General features: G+C 38.6%; 1 protein-coding gene across 1 annotated transcript in view; it reads left to right on the top strand.

The window, feature by feature from the left end:
- Positions 1 to 24,525, top strand: part of wdr19 (WD repeat domain 19) — an 89,973-nt gene that overhangs the window by 45,365 nt on the left and 20,083 nt on the right. The window contains exons 24-29 of the mRNA XM_028801973.2: positions 751 to 834; positions 7,135 to 7,281; positions 9,744 to 9,868; positions 10,573 to 10,682; positions 11,381 to 11,449; positions 15,134 to 15,211. Coding sequence (XP_028657806.1) covers positions 751 to 834; positions 7,135 to 7,281; positions 9,744 to 9,868; positions 10,573 to 10,682; positions 11,381 to 11,449; positions 15,134 to 15,211 — 613 coding nt within the window. The remainder of the gene's footprint in view (positions 1 to 750; positions 835 to 7,134; positions 7,282 to 9,743; positions 9,869 to 10,572; positions 10,683 to 11,380; positions 11,450 to 15,133; positions 15,212 to 24,525) is intronic.

Genomic DNA, 24,525 nt, shown 5'->3' with positions numbered 1-24,525 from the left:
AGCTCGAGTGTCCCTCAGGTTAAGCTGTTATGATCCAATGTAAAGTGTTAAGCCCAAATAACACTTGCAATAATATTCTGTTGCCATCTAGTGGATAAAATAACCTCATGCTGCAAAAAAACATCATAAATATTTCTGTGTGTTTTGCCACAGAATTATTGTAGTTCATCAGTATTCAGCAGTGGGGCACATGACTTTTAGCTTAACGTAATGTTACCTCGCTGTCCAGTTGCTCAGGATAATTTGTGTGTGTATTATACTATACATTGTTATTAGTTCAGGCTTTTCTTTTAGTGTTGAATTTATTATTTTACTCTGGTTTATTGTCTTTTATTCTATTTAATGCTTTGTAAATCCTGTATTTGTCTGTTTTAGTGTTCGATGCAGGAAATATTTGTATCCAATGTTGCATGTACCCTGCTGTTTAAATAAGTGCAATGAGCTTGGGAAAGGCACTATATAAATAAAATATTATTATTATTACTGTTGTTGTTATTGTTATTATTATTATTGTTGTTGTTAGTAGTAGTAGTATTTTTTTAGCTATGACTTTACTAGAGCTACATAGAACATTTGTTGGTTTATTTAATAATATCTCTTTCTAAACCTTGTAATAATTGTAATGATTAAATGTACATCATCTTGACCAGCACTTTGTAACTGTGTGAATTGTTAAGTTACTGATTTGGAGATTTTGCAGTTATGTATGATGTTTCTGAAATTATCCTCTGCTGCCTTTTTTATAATTAGGGCTAAAGTTGGTGAGCTTCTTCCAAATGTGACTTCACCAAAAATTCACCTGCAGTATGCCAAAGCGAAGGAGGCAGATGGCAGGTAATGTGGTGCACTGTAATAAATATACTAAACTATAATATACTAAGAATAAATATACTAACCCTATTTAGCCTGTGAATTGTTGCTGCCTCACATCCAGGGTTTGACTTTTACACACAGGCCAAGTGTGTGTGTATAGGTGCGTGAGCAGTCCCTGTGATCAATGGCATCAGGTCCAGAGGTTGGTTCCTGCCTTGCCACCTATTCAGTCATTACAGGCCATAGCAGCCCATATTCCCTCCCAACCAACAGTTGTAATAAGTGGGTTTCAGAATGTTATATCATTTAAACTTGCATTCCACCCTAAGATGGTACTGTTGTATCTAAAATAGTTCAGGTTGAGGTTACACATATTTTACAGGTTAACCTGGGTGTAAAACCTTTTAAAATACAATGGTTTTCCTGCTGCATTTACACAGTAGTGTATGTTTGCGTTCTTTACAAAATATTACTGTGTATTTCTTTGTTATTTTATAGTTCCAGAAAGAATCAGTGCCAGGAATGAAGTATGTCTCTATAAGTAATTATGCTCATTCTGCTTTCTAACTCATTTTGGTCAGTTCTCTGTTTAAAGTATTGCTACATAATTTTCTGCTGTGGGCTAATCTTTGTATTACCAGTGCATTATAAATCTAATCAACCTACAATACAAATATTCATCATTCGTGGGAGATTATTTTCTGAAAAATAAAAAAATGTGTTAGGACCCACTTTTATGATGCTTGGAAAAATTAAGTGGGGTAGTAATGTGCTCTAACTTGTGTTAATGTGAGAAGATCTTACTACGTTTAAGCAGAGTCTGTATGGTGGCACACTGGTTAGTTAGCACTTGTGCCCTCACAGCTTCAGAGGCTCTACTTTGATTCCCAGCATGCTCACTGTCTGTCTAAAGTTTGTGTACACCGAGTGTCTGAGTGTATGTCTCTCTCACATGTCACACACCAGTTAGAATAACTGGTAACTCTAAACTGGTTCTGTTTAAGTTAATATTAGTGTGTGCATAAGGTGCTCTGTGGTGGACTGGGATCCTGGTTTCTTGTACTTCATGTTGCTGGCTTAGACATTCACCTCCCATGACCTGAATGGAAAAGAGGGTTTAATAAATACATGCATAATGGCTGAAAGAATGCTCTTTTAATTTAGATCATTATGAGCCACTTTGCTTTAATGTTTATGCAGTCTCTAACAGATAATACTTGGATAATAAATAATGGATATGCAGTACCACTGAATTCTCTAGCTAAGCTGATTATTAACAATGAAGAAGAATAACTACGATTGTTCTTGTACTGCAAAATTATTTTTAGCATACTTAGTATTTGTGTATCTTATTTTTTATGGACAGTTCATACCTTGTCTGGCTAGCTGCTTGAGCTACCTGCATTTTCCTAATATTTGTTTTCAGTGCACATTCAGTTCAATTGAACTTAATCTTTAAAAGTGCTCTTAATGGAGTGTAGGCTGAGAAAGCTTATACATCTTGTCAGTTTCTTCCAGTGCCATTTATAAGCATTTACTCAGCATATTTAGAGTTTACCAGGTTTTTCTTTACATTGGGTGGCAAAACGAGCTGCATCCCTCTTAGGCTTTGTTTCCGAGGATAAACAGGACTCTTCCATTTAGTGTTTTGAAACATTCCATTTGTCCAATTAGGAGATCCATATCATTGATTGTAAGAAAACAGAAGAAATGTCTATGTGAATGACTGCCAAGTAGAAAGCACCTCTTGAACTTAGCTTCTAAATCAGAACAGGAAACAAAAAAAAACAACTTAAAACAAATTGGCGTCATTGCGCCCATATAAAAAGTATTTTATGTGTAGCTGATGTGAGCGTCTGCCTCAGGCTACTTTTGATTTTGAATTACGGTTACTTACTTGTGTCGCATGCTTACCTTTTTCTTTTCTTTGTGTCATTTCTTGCTATTCTTCCTTTGAAGTTCCGTTCTCAGCTCCCTTTCGTGCCTTTTTCCCTCAAAATGACTTTAAAGTTCAGAATACTTTCTTGGGGGCTACAGAGTCTCTGAATTAATTCAAGGTGCTGGTATCTCAGGCCAGTCAGTGACCCACAAAAAATGTGAGTTTTTTCTTCTTTCTACAATACAGAAACAACAGGCAGCCTGTAATTGAAAACAATCACATGTCTCAGCTTTTTCTTTGAGCTCCCAGCCTTCCCTCTCTGCCATGTCTGTGTGAGGTCAGGCACTGTTGCTTAACAATTGAAAGAATGGATGAAAGTTTTGACCCTTGTTCCCTGGGGCCCTTTGTCCAGGAGCCTCTAATGATAAGATGCTGTGCTACATATTTAGTATTTTGCATCTAGTGCTGACAAATACATTTATGCTAACGTGCCTGACACTGCAAGTGAACTTTCTAAAAGACCAATTTCAATTGAATACATTTAGAGAAAGGCCAATGCTTCACTTTGGAAGTGTGATTTATTATAACGAAAAACTGTTTATAACTTCAATTGGACCAATCACTAAGATGAATGATTTTTTTTATATGTAATGTTTCTTTGTTACTATTGATTCTTTCACAGTCCAAACACTTGGCGAGTTCAATGAAATGTCACCTAACAAAGATAAAGGAATATAAACTGAAATGTCCTTAAAAGATGGTGGACCTTTTACCTTCATTTCATTAATATTTTCCTGTATACCTAAATGTGGCCTGTCTGGACACCACACGGTTCAATTCTTTCAAGCTATCAAAACCTTTACCCTTTAAAAACTGCGAAACACATTATAATTTAGTTCTATATAACAAAAGTGTTATATTTATTTAGTTACAAAGGACTATTTTATAGTTAAGAATATCTGTTCGGTTTTTCCCCAAAATATATTTGCTTTTAAAAAAAATTGGTCTGTGAATACTATACACTTATCTTTTTAATTTTCCCCCATCCTTGTTTTAAGCACAAACATATGCCATGTATTTTCCTGACTCATATTGTATAATTAGCACATTTTCATTGCAGACCATGCAAGGGTTCATCTTTCATTTCAGGCCATCTCTCAGTAGGAGCAGCCTCACAAGGCTTTGTGTTGGGCTGAAATGAGAACATTCTGGAGGCCATCGTGTTAATTTCAGGTCCCCAGCTTACTCTTTGTTTGCTAAACAATTCTTTACCAACATGCCAATGTGCTCTCGACCTTTGAAATGCTGAAAGGCAAAAACTCACCTATTAATCTCTTTTGAGACTTTGTGGTCGGGTGCTAGAGAATGAAGCCTCTTCAGATTCTCTCTTCCTAGATTACAATACCACATTCATATTCTGTTACTTTGAAAAATGTGTAATATCTATTCATCCATCCTACATTTTCATTTGCCAGCTTTCTTTATACTATGTGCATTTTTCTTCTTTCTGTGCCTGGATCAGTCTCACACTCGCCTGTCACCTGACCCTCACCCCGCTCCCTGTGGTTGGTGAACGTACATGGCGGCCTCACTGAGCTTTTAGAACTGAGCCCTACAGGACTACAATGGTCATCCAATGAGGCACTTGGCAATGAACACGGAATTTGTGTGCACTTCTCGTTGGCTTAACTGGAACCAATATGTTCATTAGCTCTGGGTAATGACCAAAAGGATGAGATAGCAAGTACAAATGGCCAAATTGAGGTTCCTACACAGGGTTGCTGAGATCAGATGGCCAAATTGAGGTTCCTACACAGGATTACCGAGATCAAATGGCCAAACTGAGGTTCCTATACAGGAGTGCCGAGATCAAATAGCTAAATTGAGGTTCCTACACAGGATTGCTGAGATAAAATGTGATGAGGTGAGGATCTCAGCAGTATGGGAGAACCTTAGGGTAAAACTGTACCTTCTCTAAACTGAAAGGAGACATTTGAGGTGGTTAGGCAACTGTTTGAATGAACACACTGTTAAGCGATGCTTACATTTTTAATTAATAATGTATAGTTAGGTCCATAAATATTTGGACAGAGACAACTTTTTTCTAATTTTGGTTCTGTACATTACCACAATGAATTTTAAATGAAACAACTCAGATGCAGTTGAAGTGCAGACTTTCAGCTTTAATTCAGTGGGGTGAACAAAACGATTGCATAAAAATGTGAGGCAACTAAAGCATTTTTTTAACACAATCCCTTCATTTCAGGGGCTCAAAAGTAATTGGACAATTGACTCAAAGGCTATTTCATGGGCAGGTGTGGCCAATCCATCGTTATGTCATTATCAATTAAGCAGATAAAAGGCCTGGAGTTGATTTGAGGTGTGGTGCTTGCATGTGGAAGATTTTGCTGTGAACAGACAACATGCGGTTAAAGGAGCTCACCATGCAGGTGAAAGAAGCCATCCTTAAGCTGCGAAAACAGAAAAAACCCATCCACGAAATTGCTACAATATTATGAGTGGCAAAATCTACAGTTTGGTACATCCTGAGAAAGAAAGCAAGCACTGGTGAACTCAGCAACGCAAAAAGACCTGGACGTCCCCGGAAGACAACAGTGGTGGATGATAGCAGAATCATTTCCATGGTGAAGAGAAACCCCTTCACAACAGCCAACCAAGTGAACAACACTCCCCAGGTGGTAGGCGTATTGATATCCAAGTCTACCACAAAGAGAAGACTGCATGAAAGTAAATACAGAGGGTGCACTGCAAGGTGCAAGCCACTCATAAGCCTCAAGAATAGAAAGGCTAGATTGGATGTTGCTAAAGAACATCCAAGAACAAGCCAGCACAGTTCTGGAAGAACATTCTTTGGACAGATGAAACCAAGATCAACCTCTACCAGAATGATGGCAAGAAAAAAGTATGGAGAAGGCATGGAACAGCTCATTATCCAAAGCATACCACATCATCTGTAAAACACAGTGGAGGCAGTGTGATGGCTTGGGCGTGCATGGCTGCCAGTGGCACTGGGACACTAGTGTTTATTGATGTTGTGACACAGGACAGAAGCAGCCGAATGAGTTCTGAGGTGTTCAGAGACATACTGTCTGCTCAAATCCAGGTAAATGCAGTCAAATTGATTGGGCGGCGTTTCATGATACCGATGGACAATGACCCAAATCATACAGCCAAAGCAACCCAGGAGTTTATTAAAGCAAAGAAGTGGAAAATTCCTGAATGGTCAAGTCAGTCACCTGATCTTAACCCAATTGAGCATGCATTTCACTTGTTGAAGACTAAACTTCAGACAGAAAGGCCCACAAACAAACAGCAACTGAAAGCCGCTGCAGTAAAGGCCTGGCAGAGCATTAAAAAGGAGGAAACCCAGCATCTGGTGATGTCCGTGAGTTCAAGACTTCAGTCTGTCATTGCCAGCAAAGGGTTTTCAACCAAGTATTAGAAATGAACATTTTATTTCCAGTTATGTAATTTGTCCAATTATTTTTGAGCCCCTGAAATGAAGGGATTGTGTTTAAAAAATGCTTTAGTTGCCTCACATTTTTATGCAATCATTTTGTTCACCCCACTGAATTAAAGCTGAAAGACTGCACTTTAACTGCATCTGAGTTGTTTCATTTAAAATTCATTGTGTTAATGTACAGAACCAAAATTAAAAAAAAGTTGTCTCTGTCCAAATATTTAAGGACCTAACTGTATATGTTACCAGCAATGTATGAAAAGCAGACATTGTATAGAATGCCTAGGCAATATATAGAATGCCGAAAATTGGACGTCAAAGTATGAAACGTTTAATTTTTCACACATTTCCTAGGCATTCTATGCAATGCCAAAAGACAAACCGGCGAAGTATAAAATACTCCTGCTAATGATGTTTCTAATGCCACGTGACTTTCGACGATCACCTCAGACAGAGATTTCCCCATTTGCATTCCAGTCTTTGTTCGGGAAGTGACACAATACGCTACTTTGAATTTGTTCAGCTAAGACTCTAGCCCATACTGTGCTGTGTGAAAATGGAAGAGCAAGGTGTAGTGTCCGAGAAGGAATCGTGGGGCATGTTGACATGCAACGACGATTCTATGATGAACTGTGTAAATAAAAGCCTTTTCATGACTCTCTTTTAATACTTTGCCTAAATAGCATTTGTCATTCTATATAATGCCTAGGTATTACATACAATGCCTAGGGAAAGTATATATAATATTAAAATAATTTGGATATTTCCTACTTTGCCCAAAAATGCCAGTGTTAAACAATTTAAAATTATTTTGACATTCAGACTCCACTCTTTACAGAAATTCTAATAACTGAACTGCAGTCTGAGGCTTGTAATGCACTTTATATACATAACTGATTACCAATTGAATATTAAAGACACTTATTTCATAATTATTAATTAATATTGATTCATTGCTTAGGTATAAAGAAGCTGCAATGGCATATGAAAATGCGAAAGACTGGGACAACGTCATTCGAATACACCTGGATCATCTGAACAACCCAGAAGAAGCTGTGCGAGTTGTCAGAGATACTCAGTCAATTGAAGGGGCCAAGATGGTAGCAAGGTACAGCACCTTTGCAGTCATTTGCAGTTCAATACAGGTACTCTGTAAACAATGGAACACATCCAGAAGCCACTTCATTAAAAAACTGAAGGAGTTGCTATCCATTAACAAAACACATTAGAGTTAGCGGGGGTCTCGGGCAAAAGCAACAATATTCAAGCTAATAAAAATCTCTTATGCTCTGTATCTGAATAGTTTGGTGTCCCCTCTGTGTTTGTGCTTAAGCACACTCCTGTAGTTTCTCTCATGTGTTACAAGGCTGCTTCTTCACTCACCCGAGAAGTTTTCATTTCTGCCTTACACTCTGTGCGAGTCTGACTGTGGTCCTGGGTAGCTTTGTAAGCCCATTCCTTGGTTTTATATTCAACTAGCTATTCTTAGGTTTGGGCTGCAGCTATGCTCCAGTGTCCTCACTTGGTCATGTCGAGTAAGTATCACCCCATGGACTGCTTATGCAGTGATGACAGTAGGTGAGGGGAAGGCTTTTTAGATTGATTGGTAGATTAAAGGTTCTGTCAGAGCACCACTAATAAGACGCCCTCAGTGTGCCATTGATACATCAGTCTCCGTTATCAACATCACCCTTATGCGTGAATGACACTCAGAGTTATTTAAATTCCTTAACTTATGACAGCTCTTTAACCTCAGCTACAGCCAGCAAGCCACTCATTTCAAGGGCGGAACCATGCTTCAGATCAGAATGTGCCAGTTCTCACTTCATCTGCTGTGTTGTCACCTAAACCACTACAGTGCACTCTACAGATCACAGTCACATGTGGTCAAAAGTGCAGCAACATTTGCACACAAATGCCCAGAATGATTACTCTCCAATCCTTAGCTGTCCATTAAAATCACTGGTAACACTGGAGTCAAATCGTCTATTCACCTTAAATGAACGTAGCTGCAGCTGTACTCCCAAACCTTCCTGCATTTGAAGCACCTGTTATAAGATACTCTAAGGTGTCTTTGAGACCCATTCCTTGTTGGATGCCTAGATGATTGTCAATACTGCTTCTCCTTTGGAGAATTGTGTAGAATTGTAAGGGAGGTAATCAAGGACAATCATTGGAGCAATGTCAATTGCTTAATTAAATTGTGACCGATTTCCATTAACAACTCACAATCCAGTACCAGCAACCATGACACCCTTTGAGTCATGAACCATAGTTTAAGAAAACATGCTCTGAAGTATACAGTCTTAAACCATCTCCAGATCCATGTTTAGACAAACTGACACATTCCTTTTAAATATCTGTATAAGGACAAAGAGCTGCTACTATCTCAGGTCTAGAATGAAGTAATTCATCCCAAACAGAGTCATCTGCTATGAACTCCCAAGACACTCACTCTAACTACCCATTTAACTCATTTGGATGTGACCAGGCTATTTGAGTCGCCTCTTAGCCTAGTGACAAACAGTTGCTTCCTCAGCATGTCTCCTTACCCATTTGTTCAGAATATTCAGCCTCAGAGCAGATGCCATTACCACAGATGATCGATGATCGAAGATGCTGTGCTAGCAGGTAGTCTTACGAGGATCTTTGTCTGTATTATGAAAAGTACATGACTAGTTCATAACTGTTCACCACTCAGATGCAGATTAGGGAGAACACTGCTGTCAACCATACACTTTTTGATGCCTTTGTTTTACTCCAAAAAAGAGCTGAAGTTTCCAGATAAAATGACTGTGTAAACAGGTGCTTTGTGTTCCAATTGTAAAAAAAAAAAACTTGTTTAAATTCAAGTTTATTGTCACATGTACAGACTACATTGAAATTTTTACTTGAATTTGTGACCAAAATGTTATAAAGTAATAATTTCCAAAACTCATTCATTCTTGTGTTAGCATATACCTGTGTAATGTTATCACTGGAAAAAGATGAAACTCTATTTCGACAGATATAAATATACAGATATACTATGTGTCCATACTACATTCAGTGTCATGCACAATAAAGATACTGCTATACATGAAGTCTGAAAGTCATTTTTTAAAAACTGAATACTTTTAATGTATTCCATCATTTCATATCATTATTTCATAACATATTTAGGATGTATGCAGTGAAAATGTCACATTATGTTTGTAAGACTAAAGCTATGATGCACTTCATTAGCTGTGAGAATCAGGAACAAACTACCAAGTCATACAGTTGAAGCAGAAACTTCAACAACCTCGAAGAAGTATCTGGGTGTGATATTGGGGCAGCTTCGCTAATAGCTACATGAATGAGCTTGATGTACTGAATGGTCTCTCGCTTGTCAAATTTCTTATATTATTATGTTGTGATACTGTAATAAATATTAATTAATGTGTTTCCTGTTTATAGATTTTCTTGTTAGTTGTACTTTAAGAATGGTATTTTGGAGAAATAAACATTGAATGTCAGGAGCGATATTGAAATTCATCCCTAAAATGTAAGACTACTAAGTTTAGTTTTTTTTTAATTTATTTTCAACAGGTTTTTCTTGCGTTTAAGTGACTATGGATCAGCAATCCAGTTTTTGGTTATGTCAAAATGTAATGATGAAGCTTTTCAGCTTGCTCAACAGCACAGTCAGATGGAGATTTATGCAGAGATCATTGGTAGGTGTGACATGTTAATGCGATATAGTGGACTCTGTCTTTATATTTTTGTTGAATAAATGTAATTTAGAAATAATAATAATATTTTGCTTACTTATCTTTCTGTTCCCTTGCTGTCACTTCACTGTGGCTTTATTGATTCAAGATACGATGTTCCTTTTTTATCACTTATAACTGAAATGGACTTCAGTACTGCTTTAGATTTCATGACGCAACTGGCCTGCTTTGAATTCTAACACTGGTAAGGCAGCCAGTGTGTCACACAGATTTGAATGTGAACAACATGCTGACTGGACATACAAAATGTACTCTTAATGACTGATACAAAGTCTATCTAATGATGGTTAAGGTCTTTTTAGAAACATGCAGTGTGGCATCATTGAATGATCTGAAATAGTCCACAGGTTTAAGTTAGCTGTGTATGAGTGAGTCTGTTTCTATGAATGTGTTCTGGGATGAACTGGAGCCCTGGGTTGGTTCCTGCGTTGTGCTCACTGATGCCAGGGAGACTCCATGTACCAGAAACTCCGAACTGCAGAACTGGATACATGGCAGTGGGAAATTAATTAATGAATTGTTGTCAGAAACCAGCATGTAAGCTAAATCCCTCTGTATGTTTGAAATCATATGGAGGTCCAATCAATTGCTGCAGATTTAGTTTAAGGATCTGAATCCATTATATTCACAGTTATTGTTTTATTTAGGGTCTGATGCTACTACTGAGGACTATCAGAGCATTGCACTGTATTTTGAAGGAGAAAAGAAACACTTTTTGGCGGGGAAGTTTTTTCTACTTTGTGGTCAATACGCAAGGGTGAGCATGACAAGTTCTAAACTGTTCTCTCATTCTTTCCTCAAGAGTAATTTTTCCAACTAGATCATAATTTCCTTTATACTGTATAACTTATAGATTGTTTAGAATTTTATTTATAATGTAGTTTTCTGTAGCAAAATATATATCCTTTGATTCAAAAGACATTAATAACTTAGGTTTCAGAATCCCATGTTCCTGTACAGGATTAATGGAGAATGTTAGGTTAATTAGCGTAGAGAGAGATTCAAGGCAAGAGAATCGGAGGTTATAATGCTGGAGTATTCTCATGAAGTGAGGGTGTGCCAATCTGTTTTCATGACAGATAGATTTTATACATTTTAGAAAATACATTCTACTCCTTCTGTCCTGAGAAATGACTTGATATGAACAATACTGTTTTTGACACTATCCATTACATTTATCACAAATATTCTTCCAAAACAGAATTAAAGAAAATACACAGAAGTCTTTGTGATAAAGCATTAATTATGGAAAATGCAAATACCATTGTAATTAATCACTGTAGTTCTTTTTGGCAATATTGCTTAATTTATATATTGTGTCCACTATGACCTATGCTGCACATGTTCTCAAGAAGACCACACAATGTTACTATGGTTTTAGAACTGTAACTGATACATTAGATGAAGCACAACTGCAGCCGGACTTTGACCAAACATTTAATTGTCTCTTTTCAGGCACTAAAACACTTTCTTAAAACCCCAAATACTGAAGATAACATGGCAATTGAAATGGCAATAGAAACGGTGAGTTTTACAACAATATTCTCTACATTTGGTTATGTTTTAGGGAAAATATAGGACATTTGTTTACATGTATAAATTAAAAAAAAAATCATGTTACGATATTCCTAATGGAGTTGAGCTCTAGTGTAGCCAATTTTTGATGCCATTTTAAAGTCTCAATTTAGCCACTTCAAAATGAGATCATTAGAGTACAGAGTGTTACAGACCTCTTATTGATTCCCGTCAACTTGAGCAGAATAGCTGGGAAGTGACCAAGAACCTTTCAGAAGGTACATGATAAGGTCCCACATGAGAGGCTAACAACACTAGATGGGTCTGTAGATAAGTAGTCTGGTTAAAACATAGGAAGCTAAGGATTATGGTGAGGAACCTTATCAGCATTTGATGATATTAAAAGAGGTGTCACTTATGGGTCAGTGCTAGGGCTTCTTCTATTTTTAATATATATACAGTGCATCCGGAAAGTATTCACAGCGCATCACTTTTTCTACATTTTGTTATGATACAGCCTTATTCCAAAATGGATTAAATTCATTTTTTCCTCAGAATTCTGCACACAACACCCCATAATGACAATGTGAAAAACGTTTACTTGAGGTTTTTACAAATTTATTAAAAATCAAAAACCTGAGAAATTACATGTACACAAGTATTCACAGCCTTTGCTCAATACTTTGTCGATGCACCTTTGGCAGCAATTACAGCCTCAAGTCTTTTTGAATATGATGCCACAAGCTTGGCACACCTATCCTTGGCCTGTTTCGCCCATTCTTCTTTGCAGCACCAGGTTGGATGGGAAGCGTCGTTGCACAACCATTTTAAGATCTCTCCAGAGATGTTCAATCGGATTCAAGTCTGGGCTCTGGCTGGGCCACTCAAGGACATTCACAGAGTTGTCCTGAAGCCACTCCTTTGATATCTTGGCTGTGTGCTTAGGGTCATTGTCCTGCTGAAAGATGAACCGTCGCCCCAGTCTGAGGTCAAGAGCGCTCTGGAGCAGGTTTTCATCCAGGATGTCTCTGTACATTGCTGCAGTCATCTTTCCCTTTATCCTGACTAGTCTCCCAGTTCCTTCCGCTGAAAAACATCCCCACAGCATGATGCTACCACCACCATGCTTCACTGTAGGGATGGTGCCAGGTTTCCTCCAAACGTGATGCCTGGCATTCACACCAAAGAGTTCAATCTTTGTCTCATCAAACCAGAGAATTTTCTTTCTCATGGTCTGAGAGTTCTTCAGGTGCCTTTTGTCAAACTCCAGGTGGGCTGCCATGTGCCTTTTACTAAAGAGTGGCTTCTGTCTGGCCACTCCACCATACAGGCCTGATTGGTGGATTGCTGCAGAGATGGTTGTCATTCTGGAAGGTTCTCCTCTCTCCACAGAGGACCTCTGGAGCTCTGACAGAGTGACCATCGGGTTCTTGGTCACCTCCCTGACTAAGGCTCTTCTCCCCCGATCGCTCAGTTTAGATGGCCGGCCAGCTCTAGGAAGAGTCCTGGTGGTTTCGAACTTCTTCCACTTACGGATGATGGAGGCCACTGTGCTCATTGGGACCTTCAAAACAGCAGACATTTTTCTGTAACCTTCCCCAGATTTGTGCCTCGAGACAATCCTGTCTCGGAGGTCTACAGACAATTCCTTTGACTTCATGCTTGGTTTGTGCTCTGACATGAACTGTAAACTGTGGGACCTTGTATAGACAGGTGTGTGTCTTTCCAAATCATGTCCAATCAACTGAATTTACCACAGGTGGACTCCAATTAAGCTGCAGAAACATCTCAAGGATGATCAGGGGAAACAGGATGCACCTGAGCTCAATTTCGAGCTTCATGACAAAGGCTGTGAATACTTATGTATATGTGCTTTCTCAATTTTTTTATTTTTAATAAATTTGCAAAAATCTCAAGCAAACATTTTTCACATTGTCATTATGGGGTGTTGTGTGTAGAATTCTGAGGGAAAAAATGAATTTAATCCATTTTGGAATAAGGCTGTAACATAACAAAATGTGGAAAAAGTGATGTGCTGTGAATAATTTCCGGATGCACTGTACATGATCTGGATAGGAATATAAACAACAAGCTGTTTAAGTTTGTGGATGATACCAGGCTAGGTGGATTGGCAGATACTCTAGAATCCATTGAATCATTACAGAGGGGCTTGGACAGTATACAGGCTTGGGACAGATTTATGGTAGATGAAACTTAAAGTAAATAAATGCAAATTATTACACATATGAAGTAAAAATGTTAGATCTAAATACACAGGGAGAAGTCTGAAAATGTAAATTGTACCTTATGAGAAGGAATTAGGAGTAATAATAAACTTGTTTTTATAAGCAATTAAGAAGGCGAACAGAGTGTTAGGATGTTAGGTTATATAGCACAATGTGCACATTTCAAGTCCAAGGAGGTTATGCTCAGTCTTTACAACACATTGGTTAGACATCATCTGGAGTACTGTGATGATGCAGTTTTGTTCTCCTTTCTATAAAAAGGCATAGCAGCCCCAGAAAAGAGCGACTGGGCTAATTCCATGTCTGCAGGGGTTGTGGTATGAGGAAAGATGTTGAACCTTTTCAGTTTAGGCGAATGCATACTAAGAGGTGATATGATTCTAGTTTTTAAAATTGTGAAAGGATTCAGTACAGTTAATCTAGGCTGTTGCTTTAAAATGAATTCAACAGGAACATATTGACACAGTATAAAACTTATTAAGGGTATATTTCCACACAACTGCTGTAAAGTTGTTCTTCACCAAGAGAACCACAAACACATTGAATAAATTACCAAGTAGTGTGGTGATCAGTAGGACTTTGGGACATTCAAAACTTGAGTTGATGTCATTTTGAAGAAATTAGGTGGACAGGATTGGTGAGCGTTGTTGGCCTGATTGGCCTGCTCTCATCAAAAATGTCCTGTGTTGTAAAAAAACAGAATAACAACACCATTAGACAGGGGTACAGTACAGCATACAGTACATCACTGTTGAGGGCAGGAGAAAGGCTAGATGGGAAGTTTCTCAAGTACAATAAGAGTTTACAACATAGCATGTGGTACGTTCTGTGACCTGAGGCTTGATTAAAACAAAACAAATCTTAGGCCTTTGAAAGGATTTTCCTAATGCAAATTGCACACAGCTCATCACCTATATAACTTTGTTTCTATCATGAGGCTTGGTGGTGACAACTGTGTTCTGTGGGGTGCCTTTCAGTTGCAGCACCTGGGACACTCCTTAAGAAAGAGGGAACGATGAATAGAGCCAACAACAGAGAGGTCCTTCAGGTGATCATGCACGATTCCATGAAAGAGCAAAAGTAACAGCTGAATGGCCTCTGAACAAGAAGAGTTATTTTTTGTGTGAGCCAACTAAAACCCATACTCAAATTCCATTGTAAACCAGTGTAAAAGACTAAAAGATAAGGGTTCATCAATGTTGCCCATCCATCTTATCATATTCTGAATGACTCTTCAAGGATACAATTCAAGTCACAGTTTTTGTAATTTCCCCGATCAATCATAAAATTCAGAAAAACAAAAATATTTAAGAAGGGTGTACATCATAGTTATTTTAAAACTGATATTTAATGTTTGCTAATCTTTAAAATGTGCTTTTGAACATCTCTTTTGTAGTTCATATACTTTATTGTAGTAAATATGTCTATTTCTTTTTTATTGGAAAAGGTTGGACAAGCAAGAGATGAATCGCTGACCAATCAGCTAATTGATTATTTGATGGGCGAAAGTGACGGAATGCCAAAGGTAAGAACATGGAGGTTTTTGGTTGAAAGGTTTTTCATGATTTGGAACTAGCAGACAGCTTTCAAAATACATTTGCTGTGCCTGGTCCCCAGTAAAAAAACTTCACCTGATATGGAATAATACTGTCTTTCATGTCTCAAATTATTAAATGCATTCCATTTCAAGTAAAATATGATAGGAAATTAGAATAAATAGGATAAAATTTCAATTGCAGTTACTGCCTTTATAGTTAGTATTAGTAAATTTAGATTACTTTTGAAACATGAGGAGCTTAATGTTTTTAAAGCATACATTGTATGACAGTATTTTGAAGATCAATAGACAAATTTTTTGCTGAACATATCTACTGTTTAATTTCTCATGCATAGTGTTTGAAAAATATCTACCAGCATAAATCTGTTCTTTTGACTTGATAAAAATTGTTTTCTCTTTGGTTAAACATGACTGTGGTCAAAAATTAATCGACTAAATTAATTTATGAAATTTTTCATTAATCCATTAATTAAAAGTTCAAGATTTGCCTGCTTGTGAGCAAAATGGTAATATTGCCTCATTTATATCTCACGTTTTCTGGTTGCCACAAGTACAATAAGTCAAGTTTCTATTCATCCATTTCCCGCAGGTGTCAGCATCTCATTCATTACCATACGTTGTCCCTTAGCCTACCCTGACAACAGCAGGCTCATGGCAGCCAGTGTGCGGAGTCTGTGTCGATGCAGTGCTGTAACCATTTGGTGCAAATGAAGATAATGAAAGGGCAGGTTCTTACAAAGCAGACTGCTCACAATGGCCGAACTGTGGGAATGTTAACACACGTTGGATGCTGTTCAAATATTGATGGACAACTAAGGTTAAATATCTAATAGAACATTATCTGCCTTAATGCACATGCAGAAGAATATTTAATACTTTAACCAGGCTTATCATCAGTACCTTGATTAAAGCAAATAATCAAGTAGCTTAAGCAGGTTTTATCAGCCAGTTAACCGACTCTCACTGAATGTCCCATGGTTATCCCACTTGTACTATCTGTGATGCACAATACCATTTTGTTCAGGGATATCTAAGATAACAGACAATTAATACTCCCACTGAAGCTCCTAGAGAACACATTAAAACACATTCACAGTTTACATAACTTTACATAAACTTGACTTTACGTAACTTCTGTATTTGATACTTCCATCCTTCATTTCTGTTACAACTATGCTTAAATGTATATAACATAGTTAAATATGAAAACATTTCTTATTTTTAAACTAATTATGTAACCACTCTGGCAAATGACCTTGAATGTTGTTCCAGATTAATTATTTAACTTGCAAAAACAAAATAGGCTGCTATTTATTACAGGAAACCAGCTGTGCACAAAATTCATTTTATTTTGTATAGTGTACTTTCCAGTGATAGGTTTTGCCATGCTTATTTACAAATTTAATGTAGTCAAAAGCACAAATTACATTTAGCTTAACAACACACGATGGGCAAAAGTAGGTTTACAGTTGTTTGTATGGAGAAAGACGTGCAGGTTATGATTGCTACACTCAAGCACACTTTAAACGTCTACGCATAGAAGTGTGTGTGTGTCTGTCTGTCCGGCCCAGAAGTGCGAGGCTACAGCATGAAGCTCAAAGAAAGCAACTCTGTCGCCAAAGTGAAACCGCCAAGAAAAGAGAAACTTGCTTAGTCGCTAATGCACAGCCAATGCGATTGATTGATTGAAGTGCCAGAATCCATGGTTTCTAGGACCCCAGGCTTTTTACAGCATGGGGCTTACACAGCTAGTTAATAAAAAGAAGAAGAATACAAATACTGTAATACAAATAAACAATACAACAATTAATGAATAAATAACAATACAAGAATAAACTCTGTGTTTCGTGCACTCACAACTGTAAACCTTCTTTTGCCCACCCCTTTATACAAAGGTATATAGGTGGTACAGTGGTTACTTGCAGCTGTAGTGCTTGGGTTCAAATCCTGGCCTAACAGATGTCTCTGTGTGGTTTACATCTGAACTTGTCCAAATGGACCTGTTTTTTTCCCACATCTCAATGATTAGGATTAATCAGATACTTATAAAACGCTCTAGTATGAGCGAGTGTAGGTGTGTGCCCTGCGACAAACTGGCAGACCCACACTCTTCATCTAGTGCTGCCGCGGTAAACACCAGATCTACACAACACTAAACTCAATCCATCCAGCAGGTTAGGAAATGGATGAATGTAAATTTATGTATGCATTTATTCATTCAATTTTCTTATCCATTTATTTTAATACAGAGGTACAGAGATCTTGAGCCTATTACTGCAGCACAGGGCATAAGTTCTGAACAAACCCTGGAAGGAGCACCAGGCCTCGGCAGCACATGTTCATTCACTCATTCAGGCTTCGCCAATTTAGAGCTGCCAGCCTAATCTGCACATATCGTTTGAGTCAAAAATAAACTATATTTTGCATGCCTCACCGCTAAGACTCCACTACTGCAAACTGGATGTTGGCATACCTGTCTCATATATTATTTGTCCTTAATAAAACACTTTGCAGTTTAGAAAAGGATTGTGAGTCACTCCCGGGAAATCACATACAAAAACAACACTCCATCACAGTCATTTGTTAAAGGTGTGTTTATTTTTCCCATTTCTCTGCTTTTCATTTTAGCAGCCACAATTTAAAGTTGGTATCTTCCATGAATCAGACTTGTGCAGCGACTTCATTAATTTGATTTCTCACAGGCTAATTGCTAAAAGAAAGCAGCATACAGTATGTACAAGTAAATGTACCTGCTTCCTTAAACTGCTTGTACTATAACATCATTTCTGTCTGCAAATGGCTTTTGTTACTCTATACTGTAGAGTTTTTGAAAGGTGTTCATTTTTAATTACACAAAATGTGATGTTTATTTGCTACTCACAGTACAAAGTCTCATTGACCTAACACTGTCAGTGTTCATTTCTTGCATCACTTGCAGTGTGATCTGCTTGGAGCCACTCACCCTTGTCTTCTAAGTGACGTTGTTTTTCTTATTTGTTTCCCTTTTTGTTAACCATTTTTTAGACATATGTACTAACATCTCACAGACATTTACATTGTTGATGGTGCCATCTTTGTGTGCACAATGTGAACTTCAGCTTATATTTGTCCATACCATGTACTGTACAGTATGTTAACCACAAACTTACAGAACAGTAAAATGTATATTCTCTCTTAATTCCATTCATGCTAGAGTACTTTTATTAGTGGTTCAATTTTTATTTAACAAAGGTTAGCTCTCAAAATACCTTTTGGTATGGCTATGTTCAATGATCTTGTCCTTATCGCCAAACTTCATCCAGTTGTGGCCAGAGCAACATCTAAAGTAGAATTTTTGCACCCATGGTATCACCAAGTGAACTGAAAATCCTCTGGGAACATTTGTCTTTGTATTCCTATTCACAGATTGTGCCCAGCAAGGACAGTCACCCCTTATCTGTAACAGGACGGGTTTTTCTTAGCCACTTCTTGTGTAACTAATGAGTCGTGTCTTGTTTAATGTGCTCTCAGCACCTGACTGATAAAATAAAAAAGAGGATCAGGCTACGGGCCATCTTGAGTTTTAAATCCCTGCTTTTATTTATATACATGTATATTGTGATAAAGGCACTTTATTGGCGCCGACCTGACACAGACTGACACCAGAGGCACAGGCAAAATAAACAAAAGATTTTATTTTCCTTCACCTGTGGGGCACGTCTTCCCCGTAATCCCCACAGGCACAACACAGTCCCAGAAACACCCAAACCACTCTTCTTTTCCTCCACTCCTCCCAGGGCCACTTTGTCCTCCTCCTCCCGACTCTGGCTCCCTGAGTACTGGCTGCAGGCTCTTCTTATAGCCCACCCAGAAGTGCTTCAGGTGGTAATTAGCCTAATCAGGCTGCACTTCCGGGTGTGACTGCATCACAGCCCAGACGGGCTCGTTAAGTCCTTGCAGCATCTCCTGGCAGTGGCCACAGAACCCAACAGGGATGAGCTCCGAAATCCCATGCCTGTGGCCCTGATGCAATCCAGGGGGCCTGCCACCAAGTGTTCCAGGGGACGTAGCGTGGATCCCATGGCTGCTCCCACGGATCCAGTGTTGAAGGGGTGTCCCGGTCGGGAATGGGTCCTGGCCGTCTGCCACAATATGTATTATAATCAGGTAATCTAAAAGATTTGTCAGATTATAGGATATTAAAACTCACATTAAAAATATATGCCAAAGTTTTAATACACAAATATATATGTCCTTAAGTATATTGTTAACATGAGTTTCACCAAAATAAAATACAAAACATCACAGCTACATTATGATTTTGGCCTTAGAATCTCAATGAGCATTTAACAGCAAGCATGTGGCTCTGGATCCAAACGTTTTATGGTATTTTGCATACACCTTTGAAAGAAAAGTTTTCAAAACTGCAAAAAGAACAGTTCTGATAAGCAGTTTTTTGCATCATGTAACATTTTAAAATTTTAAAAGCAGAAAAAGTCAATTTGTTGTGTTTTTCGGGTGCGATGGCAAGAGTTGCTCATACCAGACCTAACTTCCCACACCCCAGCAACAATCTCTGGGTCATTTTGTGGAGTTCCCAGGTTCTCCTAGGTCAGCTGTGAGATTTAATGTCTGCTTCTGCATCTCCTCCCAGTGAACTATGCTGATGAATCTCCCAATGGAGCTATTTAGGGGTTTCATTGCTGAATACCTAAACCACTTCAACTGGTTCCTTCTGATCCAGAGGAACAAAGACCCTACCGAGAGGTCCCCAAAACTGTCAAGCTACCTAAAAAAAAAAAAAAGTTTCTTTGATGTGCCAACCTTAGTAATATAATCCATTGCAGCTGTTGCACTGATCTCATGATTGCTTTTACTCTTCCATGTAAATCATACCAGACATTACACTTGTTTACCTATAGAGAGAAGGCTATCCTTTTCCACTATTTACATTTACTTATTTGGCTGACACCTTTATCCAAAGTGACTTAAAACATTTATAATACAATTCATTATTTTTCTTTAGGTTTTTCAGTTGGAGCAGACTTGCTCAGGGCCGTACGGTGTCAGTAGCGGGATTTGAACCCACAACCTCAGGGTTTGAAGTCCAAACCCTTAACCAGTACATCACACTATGTCACACAATGATGTGAATGGTTCCTTGTCTCACTAGAGATTAAAATCCGTGAGGCCAAGAGAAATGAGTACCTGTAAGTGGTAAAGGTACAATCTTCAGGACACCAAAGTAGATACTGCCTAAGCCTTCATGGTTTCATTTCTTGTTATCTAGAATTTTTAAGTCATGAGCAGAAGAGGAATTGCACTTGAGGCAGCCTTATAGTCACTTTGTACAAATATGACTTAATGCAACAACAGCACTTGCTGTGGAAATACAGGGCTAGAATAGCATTTATCAGAATCTACAACCTTGGACTTGTTTCTTTTTCCTGGGACGTTGATAGTCATGAACCAATATGGACTAGGACAATAAGGCACAATCAACAATATCTGGTGCAAAATGCATAGTGTATTTACAGTAATCCCTCCTCCATCGCGGGGGTTGCGTTCCAGAGCCACCCGCGAAATAGGAAAATCCGCGAAGTAGAAATCATATGTTTATATGGTTATTTTTAGAATGTCATGCTTGGGTCACAGATTTGCGCAGAAACACAGGAGGTTGTAGAGAGACAGGAACGTTATTCAAACACTGCAAACAAACATTTGTCTCTTTTTCAAAAGTTTAAACTGTGCTCCATGACAAGACAGAGATGACAGTTCTGTCTCACAATTAAAAGAATGCAAACATATCTTCCTTTTCAAAGGAGTGCAAAGCAAGCAGTCAAAAAAAAAATCAATAGGGCTTTTTGGCTTTTAAGTATGCGAAGCACCGCCGGTACAAAGCTGTCGAAGGCGGCAGCTCACACCCCCTCCGTCAGGATCAGAGAGAGAGAGAGAGAGAGAGAGCCACAGAAAAACAAACAGTCAAAAATCAATACGTGCCCTTTGAGCTTTTAAGTATGCGAAGCTCCGTGCAGCCTGTCCTTCAGGAAGCAGCTGCACACAGCCCCCCTGCTCACACCCCCCTACGTCAGCGCAAGAGAGAGAGAGAGAGAGAAAGTAAGCTGGGTAGCTTCTCAGCCATCTGCCAATAGCGTTCCTTGTATGAAATCAACTGGGCAAACCAACTGAGGAAGCATGTACCAGAAATTAAAAGACCTATTGTCCGCAGAAACCCGCGAAGCAGCGAAAAATCCGCGATATACATTTAAATATGCTTACATATAAAATCCGCGATGGAGTGAAGCCGCGAAAGGCGAAGCGCGATATAGCGAGGGATCACTGTATTCACACAATCAAACATTAAACAGTGTTCAAAAAGTGCACTGTAAATTAATAAATAAATAGATCCAATACATTTGGTAAAATCAAGAATAAAAGCAGAGTGAGAATCAGCTTAATGTCCTTATCTTGGCTTTTGAGTCCCAGTCTCTCTCTCTCTCTCTCTCTCTCTCTCTCTCTCTCTCTCTCTCTCTCTCTCTCTCTCTCTCTCTCAACTTCCCAGCTCACCATCCTGGTCTTCACAGCATGGCTAAGCTGCAGGCGAGCACAGTAAACCATTTTTGCCCCCACCACCTTGCTTAAGGGAACATAGAGACCCACCAAGCTCAACTCCCTCATTCCACCACCATCCTTTTTCATATATAGAACAATCCCAGGAGTAATCGGCCATTCCTGCACTTTGTAATGTTCAGTAGGAGCAACCCCACCCATGGAATGCCGTTCCTTTCACTCTTTCATGAGGCATCCTGACCACCTCGCCTCCTTTCCTCTGCACTGGCTTAATCCCCAGTTCTGCAACTCTCTCTCTCTTCCTCTCTCCTTTGAGTTTTCCTCCACTCACTTCTTGAACTTTTCTTTTTCCTTTCTTGTTTTCTCTCTCTCCTTACTACTTGGATCTTTTTAATACCCAATGAATGCTGTTACAACAAATGATCTACAGAGCCAAATTTGAGAGACGACTGTGCTAACTGCAACCCGTGCCTACAACACACAATTCTCTAGTTCCCTCATTAACTTCTCTGTGGCCACACAGCCTTTCTTTTGCATACGTTCACTCACAGAATCTGAGCTAGTCCATTATTTTCAAAAACCTTGCAGCACCACAGGCCCCTGATTCACTGCACCACAAACACCTCCTATAAAATCTCATAGGATGCATAGTGATAAGTCTTCTCAAGTCCACAAAACATTTAGATATTTCAGGCAAACCCTAGAAATCCTCACATATCAACGTAAAAACAAAGTTCCAGTGTTCCAAGGACAGGACAGAATTTATGTTACTCTTCCTAAATTCCAGGTTCGGGAGTCTTCTTTCTAGATAACTATGCATATAACTTGTCCTGAAAGGTTTAATTTCTTAGTACGTAGAATATACCATTGTTGTTCACCTGTGGTCTTGCTATTACAGAATATTTTTAATCTCCACAGTGCAGTCAAGAATGTAAATGGACCTATCCCACCAGATGTTTTCTACTCTGGACAGCATACCCTACTGGTTTTCTAGATCTTTAAAGTGCACCTTCTAAGTACTGAAAATATTTAAGGTCAACATTTTTCCAATCTTGCTGGAAACAGCTTGGATGACATTCTATATATCGTTCCTGAGTCACTGAATACTCTGCTACAACCGCAATGAGGCTTCTGAAAAGTCAAGTGCAATAATAATAATAATAATAATTCATTACATTTATATATAACTGTTTACACAGTGGTTTTCGGTACTACCATATCTCCTGTGTGTTTGCAGTTGTGCTTACTTTCTGGCTTATCTGGAGACCCTCTTGCTAACACTCCATGTATGGCCTTGTTAATTTACATCACAACTTCCCTGACCATTGGAGTCCACTCGCTGATCATAGCCTTCATAACAGACAGCAGCTGCCTCGATTGCTGAAATCTTAAATTTGGTCCTGCACTCCCCCAGATAAATAAGATGTTCTTAAATAAATGAGAATTTAAGTTAACGGTATGTTGAAGAGGAGCATCTGCCAGCCAGGCTACAGACATCATCGCTGCACAAATGGGTCTTCTGGCTCGGCCCATGTGCTGGTAATCTCAGCCAATAATCAGTTCACAGCTTAGCACCTCTCTTTACCAAAATGTCCACAACAAATGGCCTTAGATCAGATGACGTGACTACTAAGTGCACCACTCTCCTCTGAAACTGAGGTACTCTGATATCAGGCACACTTTCATACAACTTTGTTTTTGAATAGAGAGCTGTTATATACACCATACTTAGCAATTCACCACTTGAGTATAGACCAGGCTGGCCATTCCTTTCAATCAAGCCACTCTGGTAAGTGGCAGCCTTTAAAGGCCTGCCTCTAAATGGGCAAAATACTCTGAATGGTTGTTGGGTACATTTGGGCAAACAAAAACCTAAAGTTTCCTCTTCTAAACTGAAGTCAGAGTCAACAGAACAGCTCTCTCAGCTACTGATGCTCCCACTGTTGACATTCAGTGAAGAGTTTGTTAGAATCCCACTCCTGCCAGGAACCCTTCTAAGTGAAAAACCCTAAAGCAATACTGAGAACACCCGCAGTTGAGACGTCTGGTTCCAGAGCCAATGCTGTTAGTGTAAAGGTGAGGCCTATTACATGTGTCCCATGTTTTACAAACTGCTTCACAATCATGAAATTCTTCCTCATCAGAGAAGCTACTTTTCTCTTTCTAAGAGCCACTTTCCATCACCAGCCCCTACCCCACATCTCATTATGACTTGAACTGGTTTTGTAAAGACAATATACTGAAAACACCAGTTTGAAACAGAGTTGAGCTTACACATTTATTGATATTGTTGTGTATAAATAAAAAATAAATTAAAAAGCTTGTTTAGCCAAAGTTTCTTCATGGGGTCATTGAAATTTTATGCTACCCACCCTCCCTTCTCCATGAGTACAGTTCCTAATATGTAGCCAAATTCCATTCCTACTCACATGCATATAGGAGCACAGATATGTAATGTGTTCAAAAGGACATCCAATGAATGTTCTAAGGAGTCTTGAACTCCTTTCATACTAGCATTCCACTCCAGACTGTCACCCCAGTTTGATTAGAAGGCATCTTTCCAGGTAGGAAGAAAATGGACATAATCAATGTACTTGATTAGGTTTATTATAGCTCTGTGTTTGGTTTACTGTCATGTTGTTTTGTACATGGACCTCTATGAATCATGATATTAATATTTTTAAAAGCCTAACATCTCCATTTCTTGTGACTTACCTTTAATTACTTTTAAC

This window comes from Erpetoichthys calabaricus, chromosome 5, assembly GCF_900747795.2.
Source record: "Erpetoichthys calabaricus chromosome 5, fErpCal1.3, whole genome shotgun sequence".
NCBI classification, from domain to species: Eukaryota; Metazoa; Chordata; class Cladistia; order Polypteriformes; family Polypteridae; genus Erpetoichthys; species Erpetoichthys calabaricus.
Note: the sequence above shows the minus strand (reverse complement) of the source record. Positions and strands in the feature narration are given on the sequence as shown.